At 46.9% G+C, this 25,260-nt stretch overlaps 1 protein-coding gene and 1 long non-coding RNA gene across 2 annotated transcripts in view; one reads left to right on the top strand and one right to left on the bottom strand.

Annotated features, from left to right (window-relative positions):
• Positions 1–25,260, bottom strand: part of LOC139105700 (protein trachealess-like) — a 73,421-nt gene that overhangs the window by 35,724 nt on the left and 12,437 nt on the right. Inside the window, exons 2-4 of the mRNA XM_070661950.1 lie at positions 17,789–17,821; positions 12,520–12,567; positions 8,268–8,297 (exon numbers count right to left, since the gene is read on the bottom strand). Of these exons, the coding sequence (XP_070518051.1) occupies positions 8,268–8,297; positions 12,520–12,567; positions 17,789–17,821 (111 nt within the window). The remainder of the gene's footprint in view (positions 1–8,267; positions 8,298–12,519; positions 12,568–17,788; positions 17,822–25,260) is intronic.
• Positions 4,320–23,194, top strand: LOC139105783 (uncharacterized). The gene is made up of 3 exons (XR_011546240.1): positions 4,320–5,522; positions 5,692–5,734; positions 22,707–23,194. It is a non-coding gene; the product is annotated as an uncharacterized lncRNA (long non-coding RNA).

Consider the following 25,260-nt stretch of genomic DNA (forward strand, 5'->3'; position numbering starts at 1 on the left):
AATTCCGCAAGATGTACCGAATGCGACAACCTCCGGCCATCGGGATCCCGGGATTACCGAGCTGACCATCTCCTTTGCATAATGACGCCTCGACTCCCTCGTCCCAGCGCGTCCGCTCGCCCTTCGTCGGAAAACGCTCACCCCCGGCACACGCACACGCCACCATCCGCGACCACCGACGTTTCAAGAAGTGCAATAACAATAATATCTATATATGATGGCCGGCCAGAAGCTCGCGTCGATATTTTCCAGCGGCGTTGCACGTGAATTTCATACATAAGAATTGTCTTCTCAGCCGCCGGATCAACATTCAATTGTATCGAAATTACAGGGCGAAATTTTAGCTTCGCAATTCAGAACGAGGTGGATTTGTTGCCCGACCTCGAAAATATTTTTAATAAATTTCGACTGGGAGCTCGATTCCAATTGAAAATTTTCTTGCGCAGTATTACTCGTTGTATTAAAACCGTAAAGTTAAGAAAATCTATGCCGGACAACAGCATTCCGTTGATATCCCGTCGGTTTTCTCCCGGACAAAATGTAAATGACGAATTATGCTCGGTTAGTTGACGTTCCCGGAAATTATAGGCGGCAAGGCAACTTTTGCGCGACCTGTTATTCTTTCCCTAATTTAAATGTCAAAGAAAATTGTTTGATTATTTGCTATGCAAATGGAATTGTTTAAGATGAAACCGACTTAAACCGATGCGGCGGGATCGGGGCTTAACGGGAAGGAAGCTCGGATAATTCGGACGCGATAATTGGATCAAGAAGCCGGATCGAGGAGCGATCCTCCTTCGGTATTCCGTGAGGGACACCAACTCCGTTTTAATTATGCTCCTCGAATTTAGATCGCGAGCTCTCGATAATAGTGCGATAGATAACGCGCTTTGCCCTAATTGTTTAACGTCTTGGCTCTCTATTTCAACTCGTAAAAAAAAAAAAAAAAAAAAAATCTGCGTAATTAACATAGATAAAAAAAATTCTTAAACGTATCCGATTCAGAACAGCGATTTTAAAGTTTTAATTAGCTAAAAATACATTGTAAAACGTTTCGATAAATAACACAGAGTCGCTGTTGATCGCTTGCTCGTTCGTGTTCTATGTCGCAACTCAGTTTATGTCGCGAAGAAGAGTTCCTCGAGGGTACCGGCGACAGTCACCCTTTCGACCGCTTTCTCGACTGCCGCCCATTTCTCTCACTCGAGAGCACTCGACGCAATCTGCTGCGCGAGAATTTGCATACATAAGCTATTAAGCAGCTCTTTTCATTTCCTCCCGTTTATGACAGTTTAGTTAGAATAATGCTTTACAAGATTGCCCCGCGAACAACGTTTCTCGTAATGACGTTTCTCTGATTAATACTCGCGTCGTCGACGTGTCACTCGATCCTGTTTTATTCAATGTCATTGCGCGCGTGTACCTCGCGATTAAAATTATTTCTCAAAAATTTTTCGAGCCTCGTATTTGGCGAAACGCATAAATCGAGCACCTTAAATCCACAAAAGGCGATACGGGAGACACACAAATTTGCATTTAAGCCCGCGATACGATATCTACTGATATTATCAATAATTCAGTGACGTAGTACTGTATTATATAATTTATGGTCCATTGCTTATGAATAACTGTACCGTGCGCATATGTGTATGTATCCCACAGTCCTAAGTAAGATTTATACCACTGTCGCTTGCGTACTGCTGGCATCTTACCTTCTTCCTCGCGAAGAAAGAACGAAAGAAAGAAAGAAAGAAATAAAAAAAAAAAAAGGCACAAAACGGTAAACTTTATGTAACGCGTTTTCGCAAATTTTATTTCAACAGTCGTAAATACGTCCGTTTCATTGCGAATCGATTGACGGCTGCGCGAGCATTAAAAGCAACGACGTGTAACTAATGAGCTCTTCAAAATCAAAATGTTTTATATATGTCAATTATAATTAATTAATTAAACAATTAACCGCGTAGCCTGGTGGCGTCGTGTTAAAAGTGCAAAGCTGGTCGATCGGTCGCAAATAAGAAAACGCGGATATTAATCTTAACGGGGCGGCCCATTGCGAATTAAAGGACCTCCTCCTTTTTATTGCAGCATTTTTAATTACCGTGAAACGGCCGGAAATTTTTTTCTTTTTTTTCCCCTCCCCAACGAAACCTGCCGGTTGCGCAACCGTTGGCCGATTCCCTTTACGAGCTGCGAGAAAACGCAGGGTGCTAATTAAACGAAACGCTTGGAATGCCTGAGCGCATTGAATCGGATAAAAGGGGGATGCCTTCGCTCGAGTACCTTTCTATTCTTTTATCAAATTCGTATTCTCTTATTTCGGGAGAAACCTATTCGAAAAGACGAGCCGAGGTATTGTACGTATATATCTTTTGAGTGTAAACACAGAGTAAAAATGTGTGCCCGCAATGGAAGTGTCCTTTCCCGGGATGTAAATCCGTAATATAAGCGGTGAGAGCCCGTCTCTCTTTCTTTCATTGTCCATTCAACAGTTTGAGACAGTATTTCCATATATTTGCAATTCTATATGTGCTATGTACTTTTGTACCAGTCGGTCAAGACCTGAGACTCGCAGAGCGTGCATTACTTAATTAATACTTAAGAAAATTAAAACAAAACATTAACGAGCAGTAATATTAATTCAGATGCAATAGTAATAGATAACAATAGATAAGTGCATATGCCGTTGTAATAAAAGTTTTGCGCCATAATTCTGATTTAACTTGTTACAATCAAACGTAAGTTGTCGCTGTTAAATGTGTAAAGTCGTTATTACACAGTCCCGGGGTGTGTTCTCAGCGTGCTTTCCAATTAAAACGACGATAATATATGCATCGAGTTTGCGTCTTGTGGCAAAAGGCGCGGGAGAAACGGTAAGGAGACGACGGCCGAGGGTTTGATTCAAGATGAGACGTCAAATGTTACTACTGCCTCGGAGGGCGGTGGCAAAATTCTCGGTGTCAATTCTCAGAGCAATCTGCCGATGCAGATTAGGACGCTCCCGGTCTTAGTTTGATCCCGCACAAGATCCGCTTCTCCTCCCTCGCAGGTCGAGATTAATTGGGGTGAATTGTCCTGCCGCGCCTATTAATGTTACGAGTTTAATCCAGAAGTAAAAATCCCGTGGGCTGATATCTATCTCGGTTTATCGTCCTCGCCCAATCGACATAGTTTTGCAGTAAATTCTTACAGAGATTTTTAACACGCAATTACAGAACTGACAAACTGAATATAACTCGATGATTCGAAATTGATAATTGTAATAAAGAATAATCGGTATGCTTCTACAGATTTCAAGCTGTTCAATCAGATTGTTATGGCGTATCACTTTTACTTCAACAGCATTACCAATTTGTCTATTAATTACTATTAATTGTTACAACTTTCCTATAATTTCTTGAGCTTAGTCTATCTTTCTACTGTTTTGAAACTAATAATTTTATAAACATTAATCATAAATGCTGGATCTTGTACACAGCTACTTACGCAAGTCTCAGGTTTACCAAACTTGGAAGTCTGGAACTAAAATAAAGCCTTTTTTGTCACTCAGCCCACGTAGCAACAGCGGAGTAGTAAATTACGTTAATTTGCAAATGTATTTATCGAAATTGAAGCGGCGTGATCAATTTTTTACAAGTAATTGTTCAGCGCATAGCGCATGGATATAAGTGATTGAGTTAAATACCAGATAAAAGAGTATCCGACGATTCTTCTAGCCGTTGTCATCGCCTGATGCCTGTCTCTATCACCTTCTCCTTGCCAGCTTACCGCCGTTCTCCTCGCAGCCTCCGTTGGTCCAGCACAGCACAACACAACACAAACTCGCGAATACGCGGCTCATCGCAATTTATTCCGTCTACTCGTCATGTCCGACTTCAACATGGCTTTGCTGTTACGCGAGCTACTGGGCCCAGCGCTTCGACACTACACGCTTTCGATTGAGAACGTCACAATTCTTTCGAGGGTCAGCGAACGCGTTTCAGCGAGATATTACGCACCGAGATCGAATCGCGACGCAGGAAAATCTAGAAAAGACCGCACCGCTCCAAGACAAACGACTTCCGATGCGCCGTTGCCGTTAATTCCGCGGTTCTGTTCTTCACGAAATTAGTACTGTGCGTCGCCGTGACGCCGCGAGGTCGTTACCTATCAGGCGCGATGAACGATCTCGGCGATTCGCGGTCAGTGTGGCGACATCTCCATCAGAGATTTTTATTAGACTACTCGAGCGACGCCTCTCGGTCAGCCGCGACTAACATCAAGACGGACGCACGGGTGGGGTGACGTGTCGGAACTAACGCGGCGGCTTTTCTCACACTGCAATTATATCAGGTATTCCAATATTCGCGTATATTAACGTATATAGAAGTCGATGGGTAAATAGTGTGCCAGGCGTGACCTTACCGCTCGGATGTTTGTGTGCGTTATAAGCAAGGGGTACTGCGTACGTGACTCGCGAGCAACCTTCTCCCTCTCCGTCGCTCTGCGCAGTCGCGACGAGCGGAGAGCAGTAATACGTACTGGCTGCGTGCTAGCGGGTGGCGGTCGGTTTCTGCGATGTTCTATGTGACTCTACGCGGTCAGAGATCGGTTATATCACACTTTCGTTCGCTGCGTAATCGCCATTGCTCGATCGGGAAGTCACGGATGTGTCCCGGAAGCACTCGTCGCCGTAACTTAACTATGGTAGTCCGAACGTTCTAGAAGGTTCTAGAAGGAACATGGTGCCCGACAAAGGACGTCGCAGTTGTGCCATTGGGTGGTCGTTTCTGGCGTACATCGTTACAGATGCTTCGATTCGAAGCGGAGGGGGTATGTGCTTCGTAGGCGGACTTGAGATTCTTCGACGGTTTAAAATTTATTAATGCCGAGATCAAGGGCACGTGGCAGCCGACCTTCGTGAATCATTCGTACAAACGGTACGCCGTGATAGCTGTTGGCGAGGCTTCGCGATTCTTCGATTCGCGTACGGTAATTCGGGAGTGTCGAATAGTTTCGGTCGAACAATTTTCGTGGCTAGTAGATTCTCGTCGCGATCGGGCGCGTGAACGAGTACGTGAAGGATGAGAAGCTGGGCGAGCGACCTGGACCATGGTTGCTGACAATGAAAGGCAGAGATGGCCTAGGAGAGAGCAGGCAGAATAGCCCAGAGGTAAATTTAATTCCTTGTTTCTAAATTATTCATTAATTGCTGCGTGGTCTGTTCCGTTTTATCGTTCACTTGCTTCAAAGATAAAAATTATTGTCGCTGCTCTGCTCCGAGTAAGGTTCGCGGCTCTTGTTTGATATTTTATAGAAAAAAATTAATTTTTAACGCTGCTATAATATGGCTTTTGTATTTTACAGATTGTGCTGATAATAAAATCTAGTGCTGTGCATCGTATAGTGTGTGTGTGAACAACGCAGGAGCTGAGCAGGCGATCTGAATCACGGATGCTGAGAGGAGGCGGCGACCTGGACCACGGATGCTGAGAGGAGGCGGCGGCCTAGGAGGCATCGGGCACCGGCGGAGCAACCCAGAGGTAAATTTAATTCTTTACTCTTAAATTATTAATTAATTGTTGCGTGATCTGTTTTGTTTCCGTTCACTTGCTTCAGAAATAAAAATTGGAAAAAAAAAATTGTACTCTTAGATTTTATAATAAAAGTTAATTATGAACGCTGCTATAATTTGGTTTTTATATTTTACAGATTGACATGCTGATAATAAACTCCGCTGCTGCGCATCGTAAAAGTGAGTCTGCAATTATTTTACGTTGAGTCAAAGGATCTGCAAGTGATGCATACAGATGGATTTAATATTTCGTGCATTTGTTATCTCGAACTGAATAGGCTAAGATAGATTAACGCTAACTTGAGTAAATTAATGCAAATGTTAATGCGAAGTACAATCATATTTTCAGTAAAGTTTTTTGTTTAGAAAAACCATGATATTAATAATTTTTATATTTTTAAATTTAACAATAGCTACATTTATTTTTATAAATCATCAGTTTTGATTTAATCTATCATAGCTTGTTCATTTAGTTAATAATTCTTTGGTGCAAGTAGCAAGCGTAATTATTCGAATCTGTAAATTGTACGTAATATTATTTCCGTACATTAATCAAAATATGATTCGTGGCGTTTCGAAATTATTTTATATCTAAAAAAAATCGAATGTTTTCGTCGTATAAAACGCTTATCGATCCTTTGAAAATAATAGAGAACCACGTATGCATGCGTATAGAAAAGATTTTCCTGCGTGCGAAAATGTCGCTATAAATGCCGTGCAAATGAATGTCTATGAAAATGAGGTAGAAATTCGAATACCGATATATGTCGAATTTATCGTAACATATTATCCTCCCTGGTCCGTAATATCAAATCGTTCTGCAACATTCTCTACACTCTATAATAACGATCAAAGCCGTTTTTTTCGTTGTCAACCGACAGTCTCTCGTTAGACATTCTCGAAGAAAATTTTCCAAAGACATTAGAATCGTATTCTATCTGGCAATATTAAATATTTAAACTTTTCCGGTCAACAATGACGTTCGTCGTACAAATCGCGATTGATTTATTCGCTGCAAAAAAAAAAAAAAAAAAAAAAAACCCGGCGAACACTACGTTCTGCGAGACGCATTGGCAAATAGCGGCTATTTGGCGCGAGATTCGGGACTTCGGCGAGAAAGCAAAAGAAGATAGGGGGGGAGGAGAATATTTTTGTGGGGTGCGAGCCGTTATGGTCAGGATTACCGCGATAGAACTTGGGGTTCACTCCCTTTGACCGGCGCACTTAGAACAACAATAACTCACTAATCCGTGCCGGGGCCCTGCACCCGGGCGCCGATGAAAAATGTAAAAATCCGGAAAACCACTGCTCCGTGACAGTTCAATACATTTTAAATGCGTTCCGGCGCATTTGTGGGGTACGATAAGCGACCGCGAGATCCCGTGCGCGCGCCCCAATATGTCGGTTATTTATCGTCAGATTTATGGAATAAATGAGTAGGAGAAGATACCCGGCACTTGTCGCAATCCTCAAATATATGCCTTTCCGTTTTCATTATTAACGTCTCGCGCGAACACGTCCGGATGGAACCGTAGAGGTTTTTCCGAGGCGCCGCGGGGCGAAAGTCGTCGCGACGCTCGCGCGAATGAATCGGTACGCGAGCGCGTAAATTATGCATCGCCGTGCTCGCTGATGACGGGAAAATAATACATAAGTTATTCAGGGGGCGAGTAATACGCGCTGCTGGAAATGCGCGATGAGCCGGACGAGGGAAACGTTCCGAACGGGATAGATCGATGCGCCGAACGTTGATGAGAAGCGTAGAAGGAAAAAAAAAAAAAAAAAAAAAAAAGAAAGGGCGCGGGAGGGCTGGCGGAATGCCTTTATACGCCGCATCTCTATGGGATTCTTTCACGACACGCCGATTTAAAACGCCTTTTAGACGGCCATGGGGGACCCGGGTGGAATTGTGCCGAGCTGAATCGAGCATTGAACTCTATATCGTGCCCTCTTCGACGCTCCATAAGTTGCATTCCTACTTTCCGCCGTAATAAGGAGAACCCAATAAAGCGCGATCGACTGTAGTCGCGAGTCGCGATAATTAAAAGAGCAATACGTACGGGCAAAATGTACGACAAAAAGGGAAGAATCGAGCGGTGTCCCTACGAGATCTCGCGCGAACGTTCGGTGGGGCTGCCTCGCAGCCGCGACAAACGCCTCGAGTTTTTAAAGCCAGTCGCGGTCGACAAAATAAGGAGGCACGAGAAGGAGCGACTCGGCAATCACGCGGGAAAACAAAAGCCCCGGGCCGTTGCATTGTAATACAACCAGCGCTGTTCGACAGCCCCGAAACTGCTGCTTTGCAATTCGGCGCGCGCGGCCCGCTCATACATGCAGTTTTTACATAATCGCGTTTCGTCACCGAACGCGCGCGGCGTTCATCCGACAGCTCGCTCGCCACGCGTAAAAGTCGTTATTATAGGGCGCGTACGCGGCAATCGCGTATATGTATTATGTATAACTGTGAGAGAATCGTCGCGACCGAGCTGCACTCGGACGGTGCCAAAGTACCTCTCGCTTTTAAATAACAATTCAAGCAACCATTCGGTTTCGCGAACTTGGTGCGCGCGAGTGGAGGAAATGCTGATACGATTCGGTACGTCGCGCCCTTTTCGACGGAGGGGCGAAAGAAAAGTGCCGCGGGCGCAGAGGGGGAGAGAAAGAGAGAGAGAAAAAAAAAAGCGGCATGCACTTTGAGTGAAGTTGAGCGTACCTTTCGAAAGCGTAGTGTCTCTCCTCAAATCTGTAACACATAAACAAGCTTCGTCACTATACCGTGGTATCGTAGAGCTGCGCAGAGGAGAGGTCATTGGTTCCGAACTCGTTTCATAAACTAGTTTCGACAAGCTTCATCGGGCGAGGGGAGGGAAGGGAGGGGATGGGGGAAAAGGGCAACGCGGGCTGGACCGCGAAGATTATTTCAGACGGTAGACGGGTAGTTTGGCGCACGTAGGTAGTTATACCTATAAGTAGACATAATCATCACCATTGTAGATAGGCAGACCGGGCGAGGCTAATTTCCAGACCCCGCATTATGGTCGCCCGAATCAACTTTTCTATAGCATAATAAGCTATTTTATATGACGCGCGCTCTTTCGCAATTATATTGAGATTAGATAAGAGACGCCGGCACGGGGGAGGGCCTCGATACGCGATGCGAGAATTAGGAAGGGTAAAACCCCGAACGTTTTACTCATCGCGATCGAGAGAGAAGAAGAGAGAGAGAGAGTGTGTGCGTCCGAGGGCATTATCTCGACAGCGGCGCTTTCTTGCGCGCGAAACGAAATTCCGGAATAAATAAAGCGTTATTCGCGATGCCGTTTACTCCTAAGCGGAGGCTTCTTTAGACGTCGCGATCGAGAAGTCAGCGTCGCGGGCCGTTTTTCCGATCCCGTTCGACGAAGCGGCCACGCGGGACCGGAATGCGAAGCCGCGCGATAAAAAGCGAATCAAATATCTACCGTTGGGTCGAGCCACTCGACTAATGAAAATACCTATTGTTACTCCCTTGGTTTTGTATCGAGAAACTTTCCGTCGTGACGTTCGGTCGTCGCGCGGTATTTCGCCGCAAGAAAAGGAGCATTACTTGAACTCGACAAAGTAACCGGGTGTAAATATAATTACAAGTTACGTTCGTATAAATTCGTACAAATCGTACGTCGCGGTGGTAAGAAGAGTTAAGGGCACCGAGATCAGCGCGTGAAGAATGACGGCACGGTGCGATCCGTTTTCTTCGTTCCAGGCGCCGAGCAGAGACGTTTTTGATTTCAATGTCCTCGCGAGATTCCGTTCAAGTGAATCGGATAGTGATAAAGTGGCGAGGGACCGAGACGTGAAAAACAATCGGGATCGGCGTTGAAAATCCGCGGCTGAGGACGCGGCTCGACGTGGCGCGCGTTGCAGTTCCTGATTCGCATTTAAGTTAGCCTCACGTCCCGCCGGTGCACGTGATCCAGCTGCTCGAGAGGAATCCCACGTATCCGTGACGTCGCTTACGTCTCCGTCGCGAGCAGGCCGCATGCGAATACGCGGGTGCGCGCGCGAGGGACTTCTGTCTAGCCCCCACGCTGACTTATTAGGGATTCTGCACGCGGGCCGTGTGCAGAAATTCGACGTCGCGGCACAAGCGCCACGTGTACCCGCCGGACGCACGTTCTTCTAATTTGCGATACGTCTTCGGACTGCTTAAAACCTCGACCGACCTGTTTCCGTGCCGATGCCGGTCGATCCCCGTCCGCCAAGCCGGAAGAATCGAGGAACGAGATGAGATAAGGATCGCGAGCATCTCGCATACGATGACGTCACGCGCCGACATTTCTTTAATAAATACATAAAGACGTGTTTTTCGGAAAAAAAAAAAAAATTTATTACGCGATAATTATTTGGGAGGGAAAGAAAGAACTTTTGATCGTGAAAACGCAGAGCAATATCTTCAGCAGATCCCGAACGATGTGATAATTCACGATGATATGTCATACCCGAAACATCCGCGTAATCCTTCTTTCCTTGGTATTTCAATTCTTCGTATCGACCGATAGGCGGGAAGAAGGGTTTCGCGAGAAGCTGGACACCCCGTGGCTATACTTATGACTCCCGAGTGTATCTCTTCTGTAAATCTTTTTTCCTACTCGCCGAGCAGGTACCGCCGCGCGTATTTCTCGAGCTCTTGAAATAAATAATCCGGAAATCTAACGGTCCGGTTTTTCGGCGCGGAATATTAACGTTTACGATCCAAATTTGGCGTACTTCGGGTCTAGTGTCGCGCAATCAAGCTGGGGAAGGCACTCGCGCGCTTTTGCCGGCAGAATTAGAGCACGTGTAGAAAATATATAAATAGCATAACTTTCACTCATCGAGATCGAGTCAGTAGCGACTTCTCTGCGGCGAAATAAGAGCGACGGATTCCGGTTAACGGCGTAGTGCGACGAGCGCAGGCAAGAGCGTAGAAACGCGCATTGTCCGCGACGCGTTTCGTAAGACGGGGAGGAAACCGCGTGACAATGCGGTCCTCTCTCTGCGCGGCTCTGTTGAGAGGGCCAGCGAGATAAGAAAAAGCGGGCGGGGAAAAATACGGCCTGTTGTTTCGCTTTCCTCTTCTTTGAGTTTTATTTATTGGCCGGCGTGAATATTCAGCCGCGGCGGACAAAACTCCGTTCCGCTCCGACCGCGCGCTCCGACCGGCGCGACGAAGAGAGACGGTGTCACTTACGGGAACGCGAGGGCGATATTGTTGTAAGCGGCGGCCGTCGACGCGGGCACAATACGGTCGGGAATACTGCGGAATGCATTAATATTAATGGTGGCACGGAAAGAGTCAGAGCCACTTCTCGTTGCTAACGCTCGCGCGACAGGCTCGACCGCTCGTCGAACTCTTCCTGAAAAACGTAATCACGATCGCTGCATGATACGCGAGATGTATTCACTGCGGGAGCAGTTTGATAGAGCGATCGCGTAAGAAACGCCGCGTGTGCGCGCGGATTCCTCCTTCTTCGCTCTCGCGAGATTCTGTATTTGCGTACTCGCCGGATGCTGCGCGGTGGCTCGAGAGAACGCGTCTCGTCGCGAGACTGTCGCCTCGGGCGTCGGTTAAACCAGTGCACCTCGTAACGCCCACCTTCCTTTATTATCGCGTACTGCTTCGGCGACGATTCGCCTTTTCGGTCTCTTAATATTTCGCATTTCACGTACGCGGGTCTAGATTTTCCGTTTTTTTTTTTTTTTTTTTAACCAACCGTTGCGGGATCACGTTGGAGACTTATCTGACGAAAATAATAGAAGAAAGCGAGGGGGTGAGATAGAAAGAAAGAGAGAGAAAGAAATTCGCGAAACTTAGTTGAAAGAATTTTTTATGCAAAAAGAAAAAAAGAAAACAACTCTACGATTTATCTCGAGAGCGGCATCTCCATAACCCGGTTAAAGACTCCGATGGCCTTGCAGTTTTAGCATCCAAGGTACGTCACGAGATGGGAAGCGAGATACAAAGTGGCAGATTCTTCGCGCTACGTAGGTGGGTGGTGTGCGTGAGTCACGGTTATACATATTAAATACATCGTACGTTGGGTCGCCGGCCAGCGAAAACTCTGCGGCGTTGATTACATCTCGTCTCGCCGCTTATCTCGACGATGACGTGTGCCGCGCGCGGTTTTTCATTCCCGAACCTAATTCGTAGTTACTTAGCAGTATATCGGAGAATACTTTGTCGCTTTCTTTCACTTTGAACGGAACCGACCGGGGTCGATTGTTTCGCTTTGGGATCGCGCCGAAACCGCAGGGATAAACAAAAGTAGACGATGAAAACACCGGCGTGGGACGGCGAGAAAACGAGAGAAGAGCTCGGGGGAGAAATAAACGTAGGTCGGTGAAATGGCTTAGGAAAGTCGATCCGAGAGCTGGACGGGAAGCGAGAAGAGAAGGCCTCGGAGTTTCGCTGGTCGGTTGACCTCGTCGGGTAATAAGAATAAATGTGATTCTATTACGGGTTCAATTGTTACGGCGGCTGATAGGCCGCTTTCGATGGAGGGCGAAGGGTAGATCGTAGTCGATAAGATTTACCCGAGAAGGTTTTACCTACGAAAATCGCTTCGGCACTTCGGACTTTCGGCAGGGAGAAGAGCGCCGATATTAACGAACGTTACGGGGCGCTTGTAACATCGTCGAAATGTAATCGTAGAGTCGAAAGAACGACCGGCGCGATGGTCCTCGACGTGTTCGTAATTTGCCTTTTACGAGAGGCGCGTGGCGCTTTTAAATCGCTATATAAATCTGCTCGATACATATTTAAGAACTTCCTTCTTTTTTACAAAAAAAAATATTTTTACAATTAATTTCGATTAGTTATTTAATCGTGGTAGGGTTTTTTTTTTTTTTTTAATTGTAGCTTTTAAAACATTACCCAAGATAAGATAGAGACGCAATGCCTTCGCGTGGTTACTTAGAACGCGAATCGGGACTGAGAGAGTACTCACCGTGCGTTGACGGAGGTAGGATTTCCGACGTCGTCCATGGACGGTTTCCTAGAATGAAACCACGAGTGAAATTCGTTACTGTTCATCCGTATCTGCATAAACGCGGGATGATTATACGTGGCCGCGCATACACGGTTCGCCGATTGCCACATTTCGCGAACTTCCGTAGCTTCCTTTGACATGTTTTTTTTTTTTACGGGATAAACGTGACTCTTTGAAACTTCTATGCCGGAAAAATCAGGCCTATACGCATGTAACTCTGCATCTCGCTGTCGCGCGAACGTGAATCATCTCCGCGTTAATCGCGTCGAACAATCGCACACAGTTCTTAAGTCTTTATACACGCTGCTCGCTGTTCTCCGCATTTTTGCATCGTTAAAATTTCTAATTGTGAATCGAGCTTTTGAACACAACGCGGAAACGTTTTGAAGCACAACACGTTATCGATCACAAGTTCCAAATTTTCCGACGCGGTTGCGATTGTATGCAAGTAAAATAAGCGTTTTCTTTTTTTTTTTTTTATTGTTGGAACGCGATTTGCAAAAAGACTTCGGCGTGAAAACGAACGTAATGAAAGTGGCGTAGGGACAACCGCGCGACGGCCGGTCTTGAGAACGTGTGCGTAAGTGTCATCGACGCGTGTTGGCCCTCGTGCCTTTCGAGGGTTCCATCCCCAGCATCCCCGAAACATCATCCCCTCCAGCCGGTGATCTTTGCTGCGCGTGCCTTTTTCCCGGTATAACGCAATGCGCTTTTCGGGAAGAAAAAGATTAACAATTTTTTTTTTTTTTTTTACATTTGTTTATCGAGAAGAATATCCGCATAAATTGCGGGAGAGAGAGGGGGGGGGGGGGGGGGAGAAATAAAGAAGGCGACACGAGTAAAACTCACGTTTCGAATAAATGGCGCCGTTTCGAAGATCCTGAAAAACTTTTTAGTAGACGCTTGTCGGCGGGTACGAGGAACGATAAATATAAATGGTAGCTGTAGAATGAATATGTTCCTATAAACGAGACTCTAATCTCCGACAGTCGAGATTTTAACCGTCAGCCCGGAGCGAAACGCACGAGTGCTCCGTCTTCATTTGACCGATTGTGAGATCTGGACCCCCGCGACGCCAATAAAACGCCGTATCTCCGCGGTAGCTTGTATATCTATTTTCACGCCGCAACCTTATCCCTCGACCCTAACGTTGAGTTGAACTGTGGAAGGGATCATCGATTAAAGCCTAATGGGATTATATCCTTACGACGGATCCCGTTGCTTTCTCCGTCTTGTGCAAATAAAAATAAATTTAGACTTTTATTTGTTAGATTTAAATATCACGCGATAAAACCTACAATTTCATGTCGTCTACTGGTCTCGAAGCTGCAATTACATATTAAACATGTTAAACGAGCGCAGATAACGTCGGCGTTAATTATTATTTACTAAGTAATATTTTTTTTTGTTTTTTTTTTCCTTTTTTAAATATTGTCGAGAAAGGAAAGAGGTGTTTACGCGATGTAAAGTCGATGACCGGCGACGCAAAACGATGAAGAAGGATGATTTCGTCGCTCAGGGGTCAAGAACGGATTTAAGCGGGAGGAGACGCGCGGCTTCCGAGTTTTGCTTATCGATTCAAATCGCGTTCCCCGCGTATGAATGAACGAACGAACGAGTAGGCGAGTCGAGCCACCGGTTGAATGGGGAGAGCCCCACGGGTGACCACAAAGTACACGCGTGCGTGTCGACCGGATCGTTCGTGTTCTCCGCGCGCCTTTCCTCTCCCGCTCTTGTCAGCTCCGCGAAGTCCAGTCGCGTCCTCGATTGCGAGATAGATCGCGGACGGGCCGTGCGAATCGAGTCGGCTTGTCCTCTCGACCCATTTTTCACGTTATCGCGAGCGCGTCCACGGCGATCCTGGGTTTCCCTAGACTTCGATCTCCGACATCGGTGCTTCTTCCCGCGAGGACGGTACGGATCGAACCCACCGTCGGTGATGTAATTCGACGTATCGGAACGCGTAGCTAGGTATGCGGCGCGACTAACTTGGCGCGTTTTGTTACCGCTGGCGCTAAAAATGCGTGACGAATCAACGGGAAGGATCGTCCTGACTAGGCAACTTCGAGGCAGATCCGTTTTCTACGATCTTAATAGGTATCGGATCCGCTCAAAGCATTCCGCCGTGCGGCCGTAACACCTAGGTGCCCCTCTCCGTTCGCAGTTGCGCCGATCGCCGCTGGTAAATCCCTCCCGCGTTTTTCACGCGTTGGTTTTAGCCGCGGCATTAGAATCACGGACCATCGCGCATCGCCACCGTTTTTCGGTCGCCGTCGCGCCGCGATACCGAGGTTCGCGCGCGCATCGCGCCGCTATTAAACGATCCCTCGGATTTTTGTCGGGCTGCCCCGGCGTATTGTACGCAATTATATACGCTTTTTGTCGGCTAAGCCGGTGTAAAATGCGGTTTTCCGAAAATGGCAGTGGAACGAAGACTGGTCTCTACGAAGGTGGCGCGCGGGATAGTATCGTTTAATTTGGCATAAAACATCATCCCCGTCTACTTCGGACGCGTCCGTCTAGTTCGCCACTCGATCTTTCTTTTCCGCGCCAACTTTTCATTCTTATTCTCTGCCGTTTCGCGATAGGTTTCGCGAACCTTGTCTTACTTCGACGCCTCGAGCCCTGCCTGTTTGTTTCGCTCTCGTATAAGCGGGAAATCATTTTCGAGATCTGCCCGAGGGCGCTGAGAAGAACCGGGGAACGATTTTCGCGATCGATGGACGCCGATTTCTCCAAACGGGAAGTCGAGCGAGAGGATTCGGTAAGAAACGTTTTTTGCGTGAGGGACTTGCGTCGTGTAACTGCGAGAGAACTAAATGTGTCGACGTCTTCTGGTTGATCGAGTTACCGGTTAAGGCGATGCAAAATGCGGTTTCGCTTTTTGTGCTCTGGTTAAATAGTGCCACGCTATTACAACCGGCTAAACGCAACAATCGTCTTTCTTTCATATCTTCGTTAACGCTACGTCGATCGAGCAAATTAAAGAAAAAAAAAATAAAAATAAATAAAAAGACAGGGAAATCGGTTAAAGCAAAGCGAAATAAATTCGCGAGAGAGGTGTGGGCGCTGGCTCTCGTGTATCTGGATATGGACCAGTGTCCTGATCGACAGTGACGAGATGAAGTAGCGAGGGAGCCAGGCGAGCGAAGAATAGCGGCCAGAAGCGGTGACGCGGGCAGAGGGGCTCGAGGGGAAGGGGGGCTATCTTTCGAGAAGGGACGAGTAGGGGGCATGGAAGGCGACCGGTCGACCGGTCCTCTGGACAGACGGACGGAAAGACAGGAGACTGGAGACCGCTCATTACGGGCGGCGCATGCGCGAGGAATGCGGCGGCTCTGGTCTCTTCGATACAATAAATATAGGATCGGAGATCGGCGAGCGAGCGAGCGCGGGATGCGCGGCGTGAGAGAAGAGAGGAAAGGGGGGGAGGGGAAGGTAGAGGGCTGGAGAAGAGAAGCGGGCGACTCCGCCGGTCCATGAGAGAGCGAGAATAAACCCGACGAGCGGCGGGGTGAGGGAGCCCCGGGGGTCGACAACAATGCCCGACAACGTAGTAACGACATCCAGTTAAATCGCGGTGGTCGGCAAAAAAATACCCGCGGCCGCGATTCTTTAAGGGCTCGGTGAACTCGCAGCCGCGCGTCCGTCGACGTTTACCATCGTCGTGAGGCGCGAGCGCGAATGCGAGCGAAGCGCGGAGAAACCGGCGGAGGTACGCGACGCGAAGACTTGCGACCGAATCGTGTTTCGCGACGCGCGATACGATCGTCCTCCACGTGCTCATGAATTTATAATTAAGAATCCCGGTCGATTATTCCTATACGGTAACGTATTGCAGAACTAATCGTAAATCGCGATGAATTCAGGGACCGCGGATGCGCAATCGAAATTAAAAGGAGAAATCACCGGACAATCTCGCGCTGGCGATTAAGAGTAATATAATTAACATTTCGCTCTCTTAACGGCGTTATTAGCGAGAACGAAAACAGGCGCATTACGGCTTAAAAGCTCGCGACGGGGGCGCTCGGGGGAACGGGGGCGCCCGGTTTAAAATTGTAGGGAACCGACAAGGTAGATGTACCCGCGATATAAATGCTGATCAATCAAGGCGAACGCAGCATTTAATCGATACTTCAATAATTATCAACCTGCTCCGGACGAGTTTCGCGGATAACCCTTATACATCTTTTTATCATAGTGCTCCTTTTCTTATTGATCAATCGCCCCTGCTTAATAATCACTTTGAATATAATTTATGCTGTATAAAACGCGAAAACGGATACGCTTTCTCAATCGTCGCGTGCTATTTAAGATAATTCCCTCGAAAAATCAACTATCGCCGGCGTTCATCGGCCAGACGGATTTTTCGCCGTATCCTAATTGCGCATAATGTGCTCGAAGCATCTCATTAATTTCAGCACGTTCAAATATTGCGACACGGGGATTTTTTTCGCGGTAGGCGCGCTCACGTCTCGAAGATTCGTAAGATTCGTCAACGACGGTGAAGTGTACGACGGAAGTAAGCGGATAACGATGCGGGCGATTAATCGCCTTTCGTTGTTTGCAATTAGCGTGAAATCGCTTGCGGTTAATTACGACGGTGCGAGTGTCGCGCGTTTGGTTCGCCGTCGTTAATTATACGCGCGTCACGTGCTGACGCATAATGAAGCCGCGTGTTTCTTGAACGAACCCGTCGTCATGAAAATCGCGTCAATCTTGTCACGTTTATAAAAATCTTGTTGGTTTGGTAAAAAAAACTTTTTTTTTTTTTCTCTAAATTTTCGTTTGAATATCTGCCGAGTTTCACATTCGCGCGCATTACGAAGTGCCCTTTCGTATCCGATTCTGCGTTCGTCACTCGGCGGAGTTGATTTATATTGGCGAGTAAGAACTCGTGCCCCGATGCTTCACTCCGTTGCCTCCGCGTGCGCGCCGCTGCGTTCGCGTTGAACAATGGAATTGCGTCGCGACGTCGATCTCTCTGTATCAATCACCTCGCCAACGAGATCTTTTATATATCCGCCGTCCGTCGAGACCGCTCCTTTTCATAGCTCCGCTTTGTATTATTAGCTAAATCGGCTTTTTCCTCGGTCTGACGCGCTGCGAATGCCGTACGTTCGTCGAGGCGTGACATTTACGAAAATTGTATTGCATTTTCAGTCGCCTGTGATTTCGCGTCGATGAGCGAGAGCGAGTCGATATGAAAATGTAGTAATTTTCTTACCTGTCCGTCCAACAGAGCGCGTCATCTCGATACCTGAAAAAAATTAAAAACAAGTTATTTCCAGTCAAATAATTTGTATTTTAAATTAGAATATTAGAGTTAATTGGGTTTTTTTTAATTTATCTCGTTTCTTATCGATCTAATTTGTCAAACGGTTTTTTTTCGCTCTTGAAAACGATTTTTTTTTCATACAATACGGGTTTTAAAAGGAAATCTCTGTCGTTTCGGTGTATTGCGACATTCTTTATGCAATCCGGCCAAAGTCGATACTTGTATAGGTATTACTAATTCGTTGCGGTGCGCCCGATCAGCGTAGTGCCCCTCTTACGTTCAGCCCCGAAGTCCAAATCCCGTGTCGCAGCTTACAGGAAAAAGCTTTTATATGAAAGCTCGGATAGGAATAAGATCGTCGTCGTAAATTGCGCGCCAACCTAATCTTGCGGTTGAATGGTGCCACGTTCGTTTCGGACCCTTTTTTTATTCTTCCTTGTCAAATCATAATTCCCTCCTTTCAAAAAAAAAAAAAAAAAAAAAATATATATATATGTATAAATAAATTTTATTTGCCACAATATACTTCAGTGAGCACAATTAACTGCAGAAATTTCCTCCCAGCAAATGTATTTAAAAATAAACCCTTGCGGCGTTTTAAAATCTTCATCGTCATGCCGAGACAAAGCGTAGCTTGCGTGAAAAAGTTTTAGGCGGGCATCGACACCTAGGGGAGAGAAGGGAGATAAAACTCGCGCGTCGCCGACACGGCGACGATACGGTCACGGATGAATCAGAAGAAACGCGAGAAAGTGGGGCCTGTCAGCGCGAACATGATTTAAAGCCAAATATTACGACAGAACGCGCATTCCTGCGACGTTCCCCGGTTAAGCGAGGGTGAGCGACATCGGGGGATGAGCCCGTAAGTCGTGCAGATATGTCGGCCGCGGTTTATTACCGGGACCGGCGGAACGGCCGGCGGGGTGGAGGAACATTGATTTAATGCGGGAGTAATTGGGCGGCCGGACGTCTCTATGAGCACGGCACCTTCCACCGCTAATGCGTTCCCGCCCTTCTAACCTTTCGGCTAACCACCGTGTGAGCGAGCGAGCGAGCTTCGCTAGGCCTCGCCTGCCTCGCTTCTGCCACCCTCGTTCCTTCTTCCATCCGCGGGCGGGACGTGAGAAAGGCGAACGCTTTATTACTGCTTTTATTGCTCGGCGAGTTTTAGCCGTGCGCGTATCGCAGGTCGGATCGGCTTATGGCGCTTATTAAACTTTGATGTCACCAAATCGCTCTTTCACTCTCATCCGCGCTCCGGCATATCTCCTTCGCGCCGGCATCTCCGCGGCACGCGGACCTACGCACGTGAAAGCGACCGCCGAAAGAGCGGGGTGGGGTGATACGAGATCTTTTGAACGAAGATCTTTTTATTAGAATTCAAATTTTATTGCGGCGCTACGTTTGGGATCGGTGAATTAATTATACCTTTCTCGTGTAAAGCAGGGTAATTTTTTTTTTTTTTACAGTCGATTTTATTCACTCGTAAAATCGTTGATGAGTTTATTAGACACATTCATTTTTAATCGTATATCATTGGGGAGAATAAGTCGGGGCCGCGATGTTTACGAATGTTAGCTCGACTCGTTACAATTAGTCACGTTGCTTAAGCACACATGTAGCAGTGGAAAAGTGTATACTTTACAGCTCGAGAAGTAAGTTAACGGTCATTACTGGCGATCGTGTTTATCTTCGTCGTCGCGTGCAGGAAATTAAAGGGTGCGTTTCGACATTCGCGTGTACCGCCAATGAAACCTTTCCAGGTGTTGGAAATTTTATTAGCATAAGTTATTCGCGCGAAGTGCCTCCCTGCGCGGAATGCAAACGATGGGCGGATATCGCGCGGTCGATTCCGAGTGTTTTTTCACCTAGAGTTTCCGCGAGCAAACGCGACGCGGAAACACGCGTTCTCGCCAGGGGGGCACATGTCGGGGGACTTTGCGCCACAAATCTTCTCCGTGTAATATCAAAAGGAGGGAATTCTCGCGGGTGTTTTCCGCTATTTCGCGAAATAGGACGTGGGGACGAACGAGTTCGAAAGATTCGAGGCGGACGGCGTTTGTGCTCCTCGTACCGCGCGCCATGTGTCGCTAAGGTTCGTCGAGGAAACGAGGCCGGGGGCTTTCGGCGCCTCGCAGGGGACGGGCGAGGGACCGCAAACGTGCTCTACAAGTAGTCATAATACGTGGACCGGGGGCAGACTCCGCACGTGGTGCGATCACGTCGAACGGCGCTCGTACTCCCCTCCGTACCCCCCTCGGTGTAAAGTTAAAGTTTGGATACGCCGGCTGCGCGAAATGTCTATCCCGGGCGATGCGACGCTTTCTGATCGCGCGTGCAGGCACGCACGGTTGGGAGGCAACACCAGCTTTCGGCGACGATCGGCCAAGAACGATCCTCGATGTACGAAATGACACTGCGAGAGACACGGACAAATCTCGTGCGGATATAGCAAATTTTCTCTTTTTTTTTTTACATTATTTTATTATAATATTAATTTATTTATATGTATAACGCAAATATTTGGCGAATAGAATTAATAAAATAATTTTGCTGGTAGTCGAGTAATGTTTTTTCTGAATGCTTTAAGTTCTTATTTTTGCTTAGTTTGAGAAGTCGTAATATTTCTAACGAAACTGGTGAATGTAGCGTCGTCGATGAGCAGTATGACGCTATATTATAACAGGTACCATTTTCGCGTTAGCACGCGCAAGAGAATTTGAATATAGTAAAACTTTGTTACAACCGATGGTACCACCTTCGTTTCGCGAACGTCATAACTCATTCTTGATGAAACTTTCATTCGGGTCGCGAGTGATTCGAATTTAGCAAATCGTAAAATATTACGTTGAATCGGTGCCGAGTGCATTGTAGAACGCCATTAAAATTTATAACGTTATCAATACGAGATTAGCGTGGCATTTATTAAATTAAGAAAATATAATGCTTTAACGAATTGAGTAATAACTTTGGTATAATAATATTCACATTTTTTTTTTACGCTAATAACAATAATTTTTAACGCGTGCAATGTCATTTTATTTCTCAATTTAATCGACGATAAGAACGTAATTTTTATCCGGACGGAACGCCAGAGCGAAGGAAATTAAAAGTTTCGATCGTAAAGAGTACGCTTTGTCGATGAACAAATCGAGTGATCCGAACGGTGGTTACGTATCCTCGGAGGCTGCTGCCGGGGGGGAAAAAAAGTTAGAGTCTCTCTCGCGGGACAGCACCCTGGTGCGGCGCGGTGCGGAGCGCTGCCGGTCAGTGCACCGTCGTCGTTGTCGTCTCGACTCGTTTCGGTATACCTATATGCAGGCACGACCTACGTTCCAGCGGAACGGGAGAGCGAGAGCATAGCTGGCGCATTATCACATACGTTAAGTTTTTCTCTCGCTATTGGCCCAGAGCGGGGACACGAAAAACGACTGATTAATCGAACCAACACGGGAACATTCTTGCTGCGGAATACGGGAGCGTGAGCGGGAGAAAACGCGGGAGAGATACGAAGGAAAGAAAGAGAGCGAGAGAGGCCGGGAGAACCAGTAGTGGCAGACGGCAGCCTGCCCCGTGCCCGCCACACCCTGCGTTCGCGCATCTGCGTCCGCGGGCGCGGACAAGACGAGACAACGAGGAGCGGAACGGGAGAAAAAGTCCTTGTCAGTACCATCGCCGGGAGTTCCACCGATCTCTTTCGTCTTCGTCGAAAACCGGAATGCGTTTCTTAGCGGCGGAGATATGTTCCGAACTTACAATTAACGCGGCGCAATCGCGCACGGCGGCCCGAACGCGGTAAAAGAAAAAAAATAAATTAAAAAAAAAAGAACAAAAAAAAAAACCATGCCGCGGTACCGGCTCGTAATGCGTGCGCGTTACGTTACGTCGCGCGTGCAACGCCTAATTTGGGATATCCGTCTCTCCCTCGCTACCACCCGCTTTTCCTCCTTCACCTTGCGACAGTTATGAAAGTATTTCGTTAATTTGATTTAGAGCCGCTTTTCTTCGCGGTTTCTCTCGCTCTCGCCGTCCCCCACGATCGCCACCGGGTTTCTAGTATCGGAAGAATGTCGCCCGCGTTCACCGCGGCTCGATGCGTATCGAATTAAAGGACGTAAAATGTTATGATGTAATACTCGGTGCGCGCACTTAACGTTTTACGGCACGTAACGCTAATGCTTCCCGTGCATGCCGTCCCGCGTATCGCGCGATGCAGAAAATGACCGAGTTTACGTTGTAACGTGTACGAGATTTATATCTTGTTAACAAGTCGCGCGTTTATTGTCGACGAGGGTGTTCATATACGAAAGTGGGAGGAGGATGGCTAACGTTACGTCAAGGCGGCTTGCATTACTTTGCATATAGGAAAGAATCGGGTAACAAAGAAGGTCGCGGGTAACAATGGTAGTGTCGTATGCGCCTGTCGCCACTTCGCGCGCGGATTATTTCGACGATTTAACGAAAGCTAATTCGTCGCGGCGGTGTCGTTAATACGAGGCGTTGCGTTGTCGCGCCGAGTCGTAAAACTCGGCCTGTTAACTTCTGATCGATTCTCGGCCACGACCATATATTATAAGCTTTAATATTGAATTCCGAACGTCGAGCGTAATAGTTTTCATTTGCTCTCACCGGTTTACCATTTATTTTATTTTATTTTATTTTTACTTTTACTTTTATTAAATATTACAAAACGCGCGTTATTACACGGTGCTTTAAACGAATATAATATTCGGCGAATAAATTCCTTTGTAACGCGTTGGGACGAGAGGGATGAATGATATAAAGTATTTTTCTTATAATTAGCGACGTCGTAGTGAATAAATCAACTGTCGAAAATTTAATCAGTTTTTGTTTCGTTTGTATCTAGATGGAAATCCAGAGAAGCCTTTATACGTTCGCCGCCGATAGTAAGAAAACGAACCACGGTCGGGGTTCGTCGTGAACACCGTACAAACAGTAATCGGGCGACCGAAACTTATATAAATTTTTTAGACGGGAGTGCCAACAACAAACAATTCTGCGAATAATTAGAGTCAATCCGCGCGCGTATCCGCGAGTGCCGCGAGTGTCCTGTGCGCGGAAGAAAGATCCAGCCCAGATGACTGAGAGGAGGAGGAGGCCTCGGAAAGGCATCAGGCTTTAACGGAGCAACGTTTCGGTAAGGCTCATTTTTTTACTTGCTTGAAATTATTAATTAAATTGTTCATTACTTATTGAGATTGCTTTGTCACTTCGACAATATCTAGAACTAATAAAAATTGTTAATAATTAATCGAGAAAAAAATTTTTATATTTTGTACAAATTAAATTTATTATTAGAGATTTTAGTTGAATAATAAATTTTTTTTTTTTTTTGTTGAATTAAAAAATTAATTAGAAGCGCGTGAAATTTATTTTAAATATTGATTACGTTATTTTAATCATCTCTACAATTAATATTTTATTTTGTTTGTTACAGTATATCATCACATCAGTTAAACTCCGTTACTGCGCATCGAACGGTGAGTCGCATGTGTTTTTGTAATAGGTGTTGGTAGTAAAATTTAGAAATAAAATATACTGCACGCGAAAAAATTGAAAAATTTTTTTAATATAAACCGTAAGAAACCGCGATGTATATCGGAGCATTTCAACTGTAATGCCAAGATATCGGCCCGAGGTGTCGCTGATCTTTAAATAAAACCTCTGGGTCGCGCGACTAGCAAAAAGGTGTTTGGAAAAACACGAGATTTCAATTAAAGGGACAAGCTTAGTAATGAGGCGCTCTAGATTTATTGGCTCGAAAACCGTGGCGCCTAAATGTCTGCGTGTGTCCGCTCGCGCGGCTAACTTACAGCACGCGCGTACTAAGCGTATGCGTGCGTGCGTGCGTGCGTGCGTGCGTGCGTGCATGCACGTGCGCGTGGCCTGAGGTTTAGGGGGTCCCACTGGACCTACGATATGCCCACAGAACCGCCTCATTTGCATCGGATCGAAATTCGTTACTCTTTCGCGAGATAATCATACCGTCTCGTTTGCGAATCTGCTACCCACCGACTCAGTTTCCGATCACATTCCGATCCGTTTTCACCGGTTTCAGATCCGCACGAATTTGAACTCGAATTAGATCGCACCCACGAAGACACCACGTTCCCTCGCAAGCGTGCTTAGACTGAGAGAAAAAATTCTGCGTTTTATGAAACGGCGATAAATTAAATTTCGAGGACACAACCGTGTTGTACAACGTTTTACAGAAGTGAATATAACTGATAAATGAACAGGATTTCTAGTAGAACGTGTAAATAAAGGGGATATGAGATTACGATATCGGTACGTGATATCTGAACGTGATGGAACAGCGTGTAAAACGACGCAAGGGGAAGCGGCTGGTCGCGAGATTAATAGACCGCGATTGTCGTCCCGTGAATAAAATTCGCGACGCGGAACTCTGCCGATACGTAAAAACAATTCGCGCCGCGTAATAGAACAAATTGTACATCATCGGCGTCATTACCGTCATCTCCGTGCGAGCGTCAGAGTTTCCCCGTTTATTCCTTCACGGTGCATCGATTAACAAGCTTCTTATCTCGTTTAAGGATTTTTATGGCAAAAGTTATGGCTCGGGTATACGCTGTCAGTGGAAGAGGACGAGGGTAGAACGGGAGGGAGGGAGGAAAACGGGCGCATCGTCGGCGAGCGCGTCTTAAAGACACGATCCCGGGAGTAATCGTCTTCCGAGCCCGGGCCCGATAAAAACGCCACGATACGAATCGGCGCGGCGGTTCGCCGGCGATTAGCTTCGGGCTACGAATGCCTCCCCCTCTCCCCTGGCCTCCTGTCCCGTCCCGCATTATATCGTGTAATTTTTATCGAATCTCAAATGTGATCTCGCTGCGCCCGGTATCGCGGAAATTATGCATAAAGCTTATCATCATTTATCCCGCGGAGGTTATCGATTGCCGCGCGCAACGATGACCGTTTTCGCGAAAATCACCGGCCCGCCGCGCCCCGGCCGACGAGCCGCGCGGGGTTGCACGAGCAAATTGAAACGCGATTCCGCGAGCTCCCAAGTATTGACGTCGTTATTATATCTCGTTACGCCTATTACGGGGCCGGCATCTGTTTTTAATTCGGAGCGGACATCGGAAGCTGCACACACACCGCCGGTTCTCGCAACGCGACGGTCGATTCGCGAATCCATATCTGGCGATTAATCGGCCCCTTCCACTCGCGCCGCGGAGCGATGCGCTTCTCGATCGAATTATTGAATGTCGGCATCGAATCCAAAGCGCAAACGGCTACCCGCGCGGCTTCGTCCCATTACGCGGATTGTGAGCCGTATATACGAGAAGCCTTTCTTGCAAGAACCGGGTCTTCGTTCCTCGAAGGATTGGTAATTCGTCGATTAAATTGAAACCGCGACGAGGCTAATTGCGCCGCGT

This window comes from Cardiocondyla obscurior, linkage group LG01, assembly GCF_019399895.1.
Source record: "Cardiocondyla obscurior isolate alpha-2009 linkage group LG01, Cobs3.1, whole genome shotgun sequence".
Taxonomy (NCBI): Eukaryota; Metazoa; Arthropoda; class Insecta; order Hymenoptera; family Formicidae; genus Cardiocondyla; species Cardiocondyla obscurior.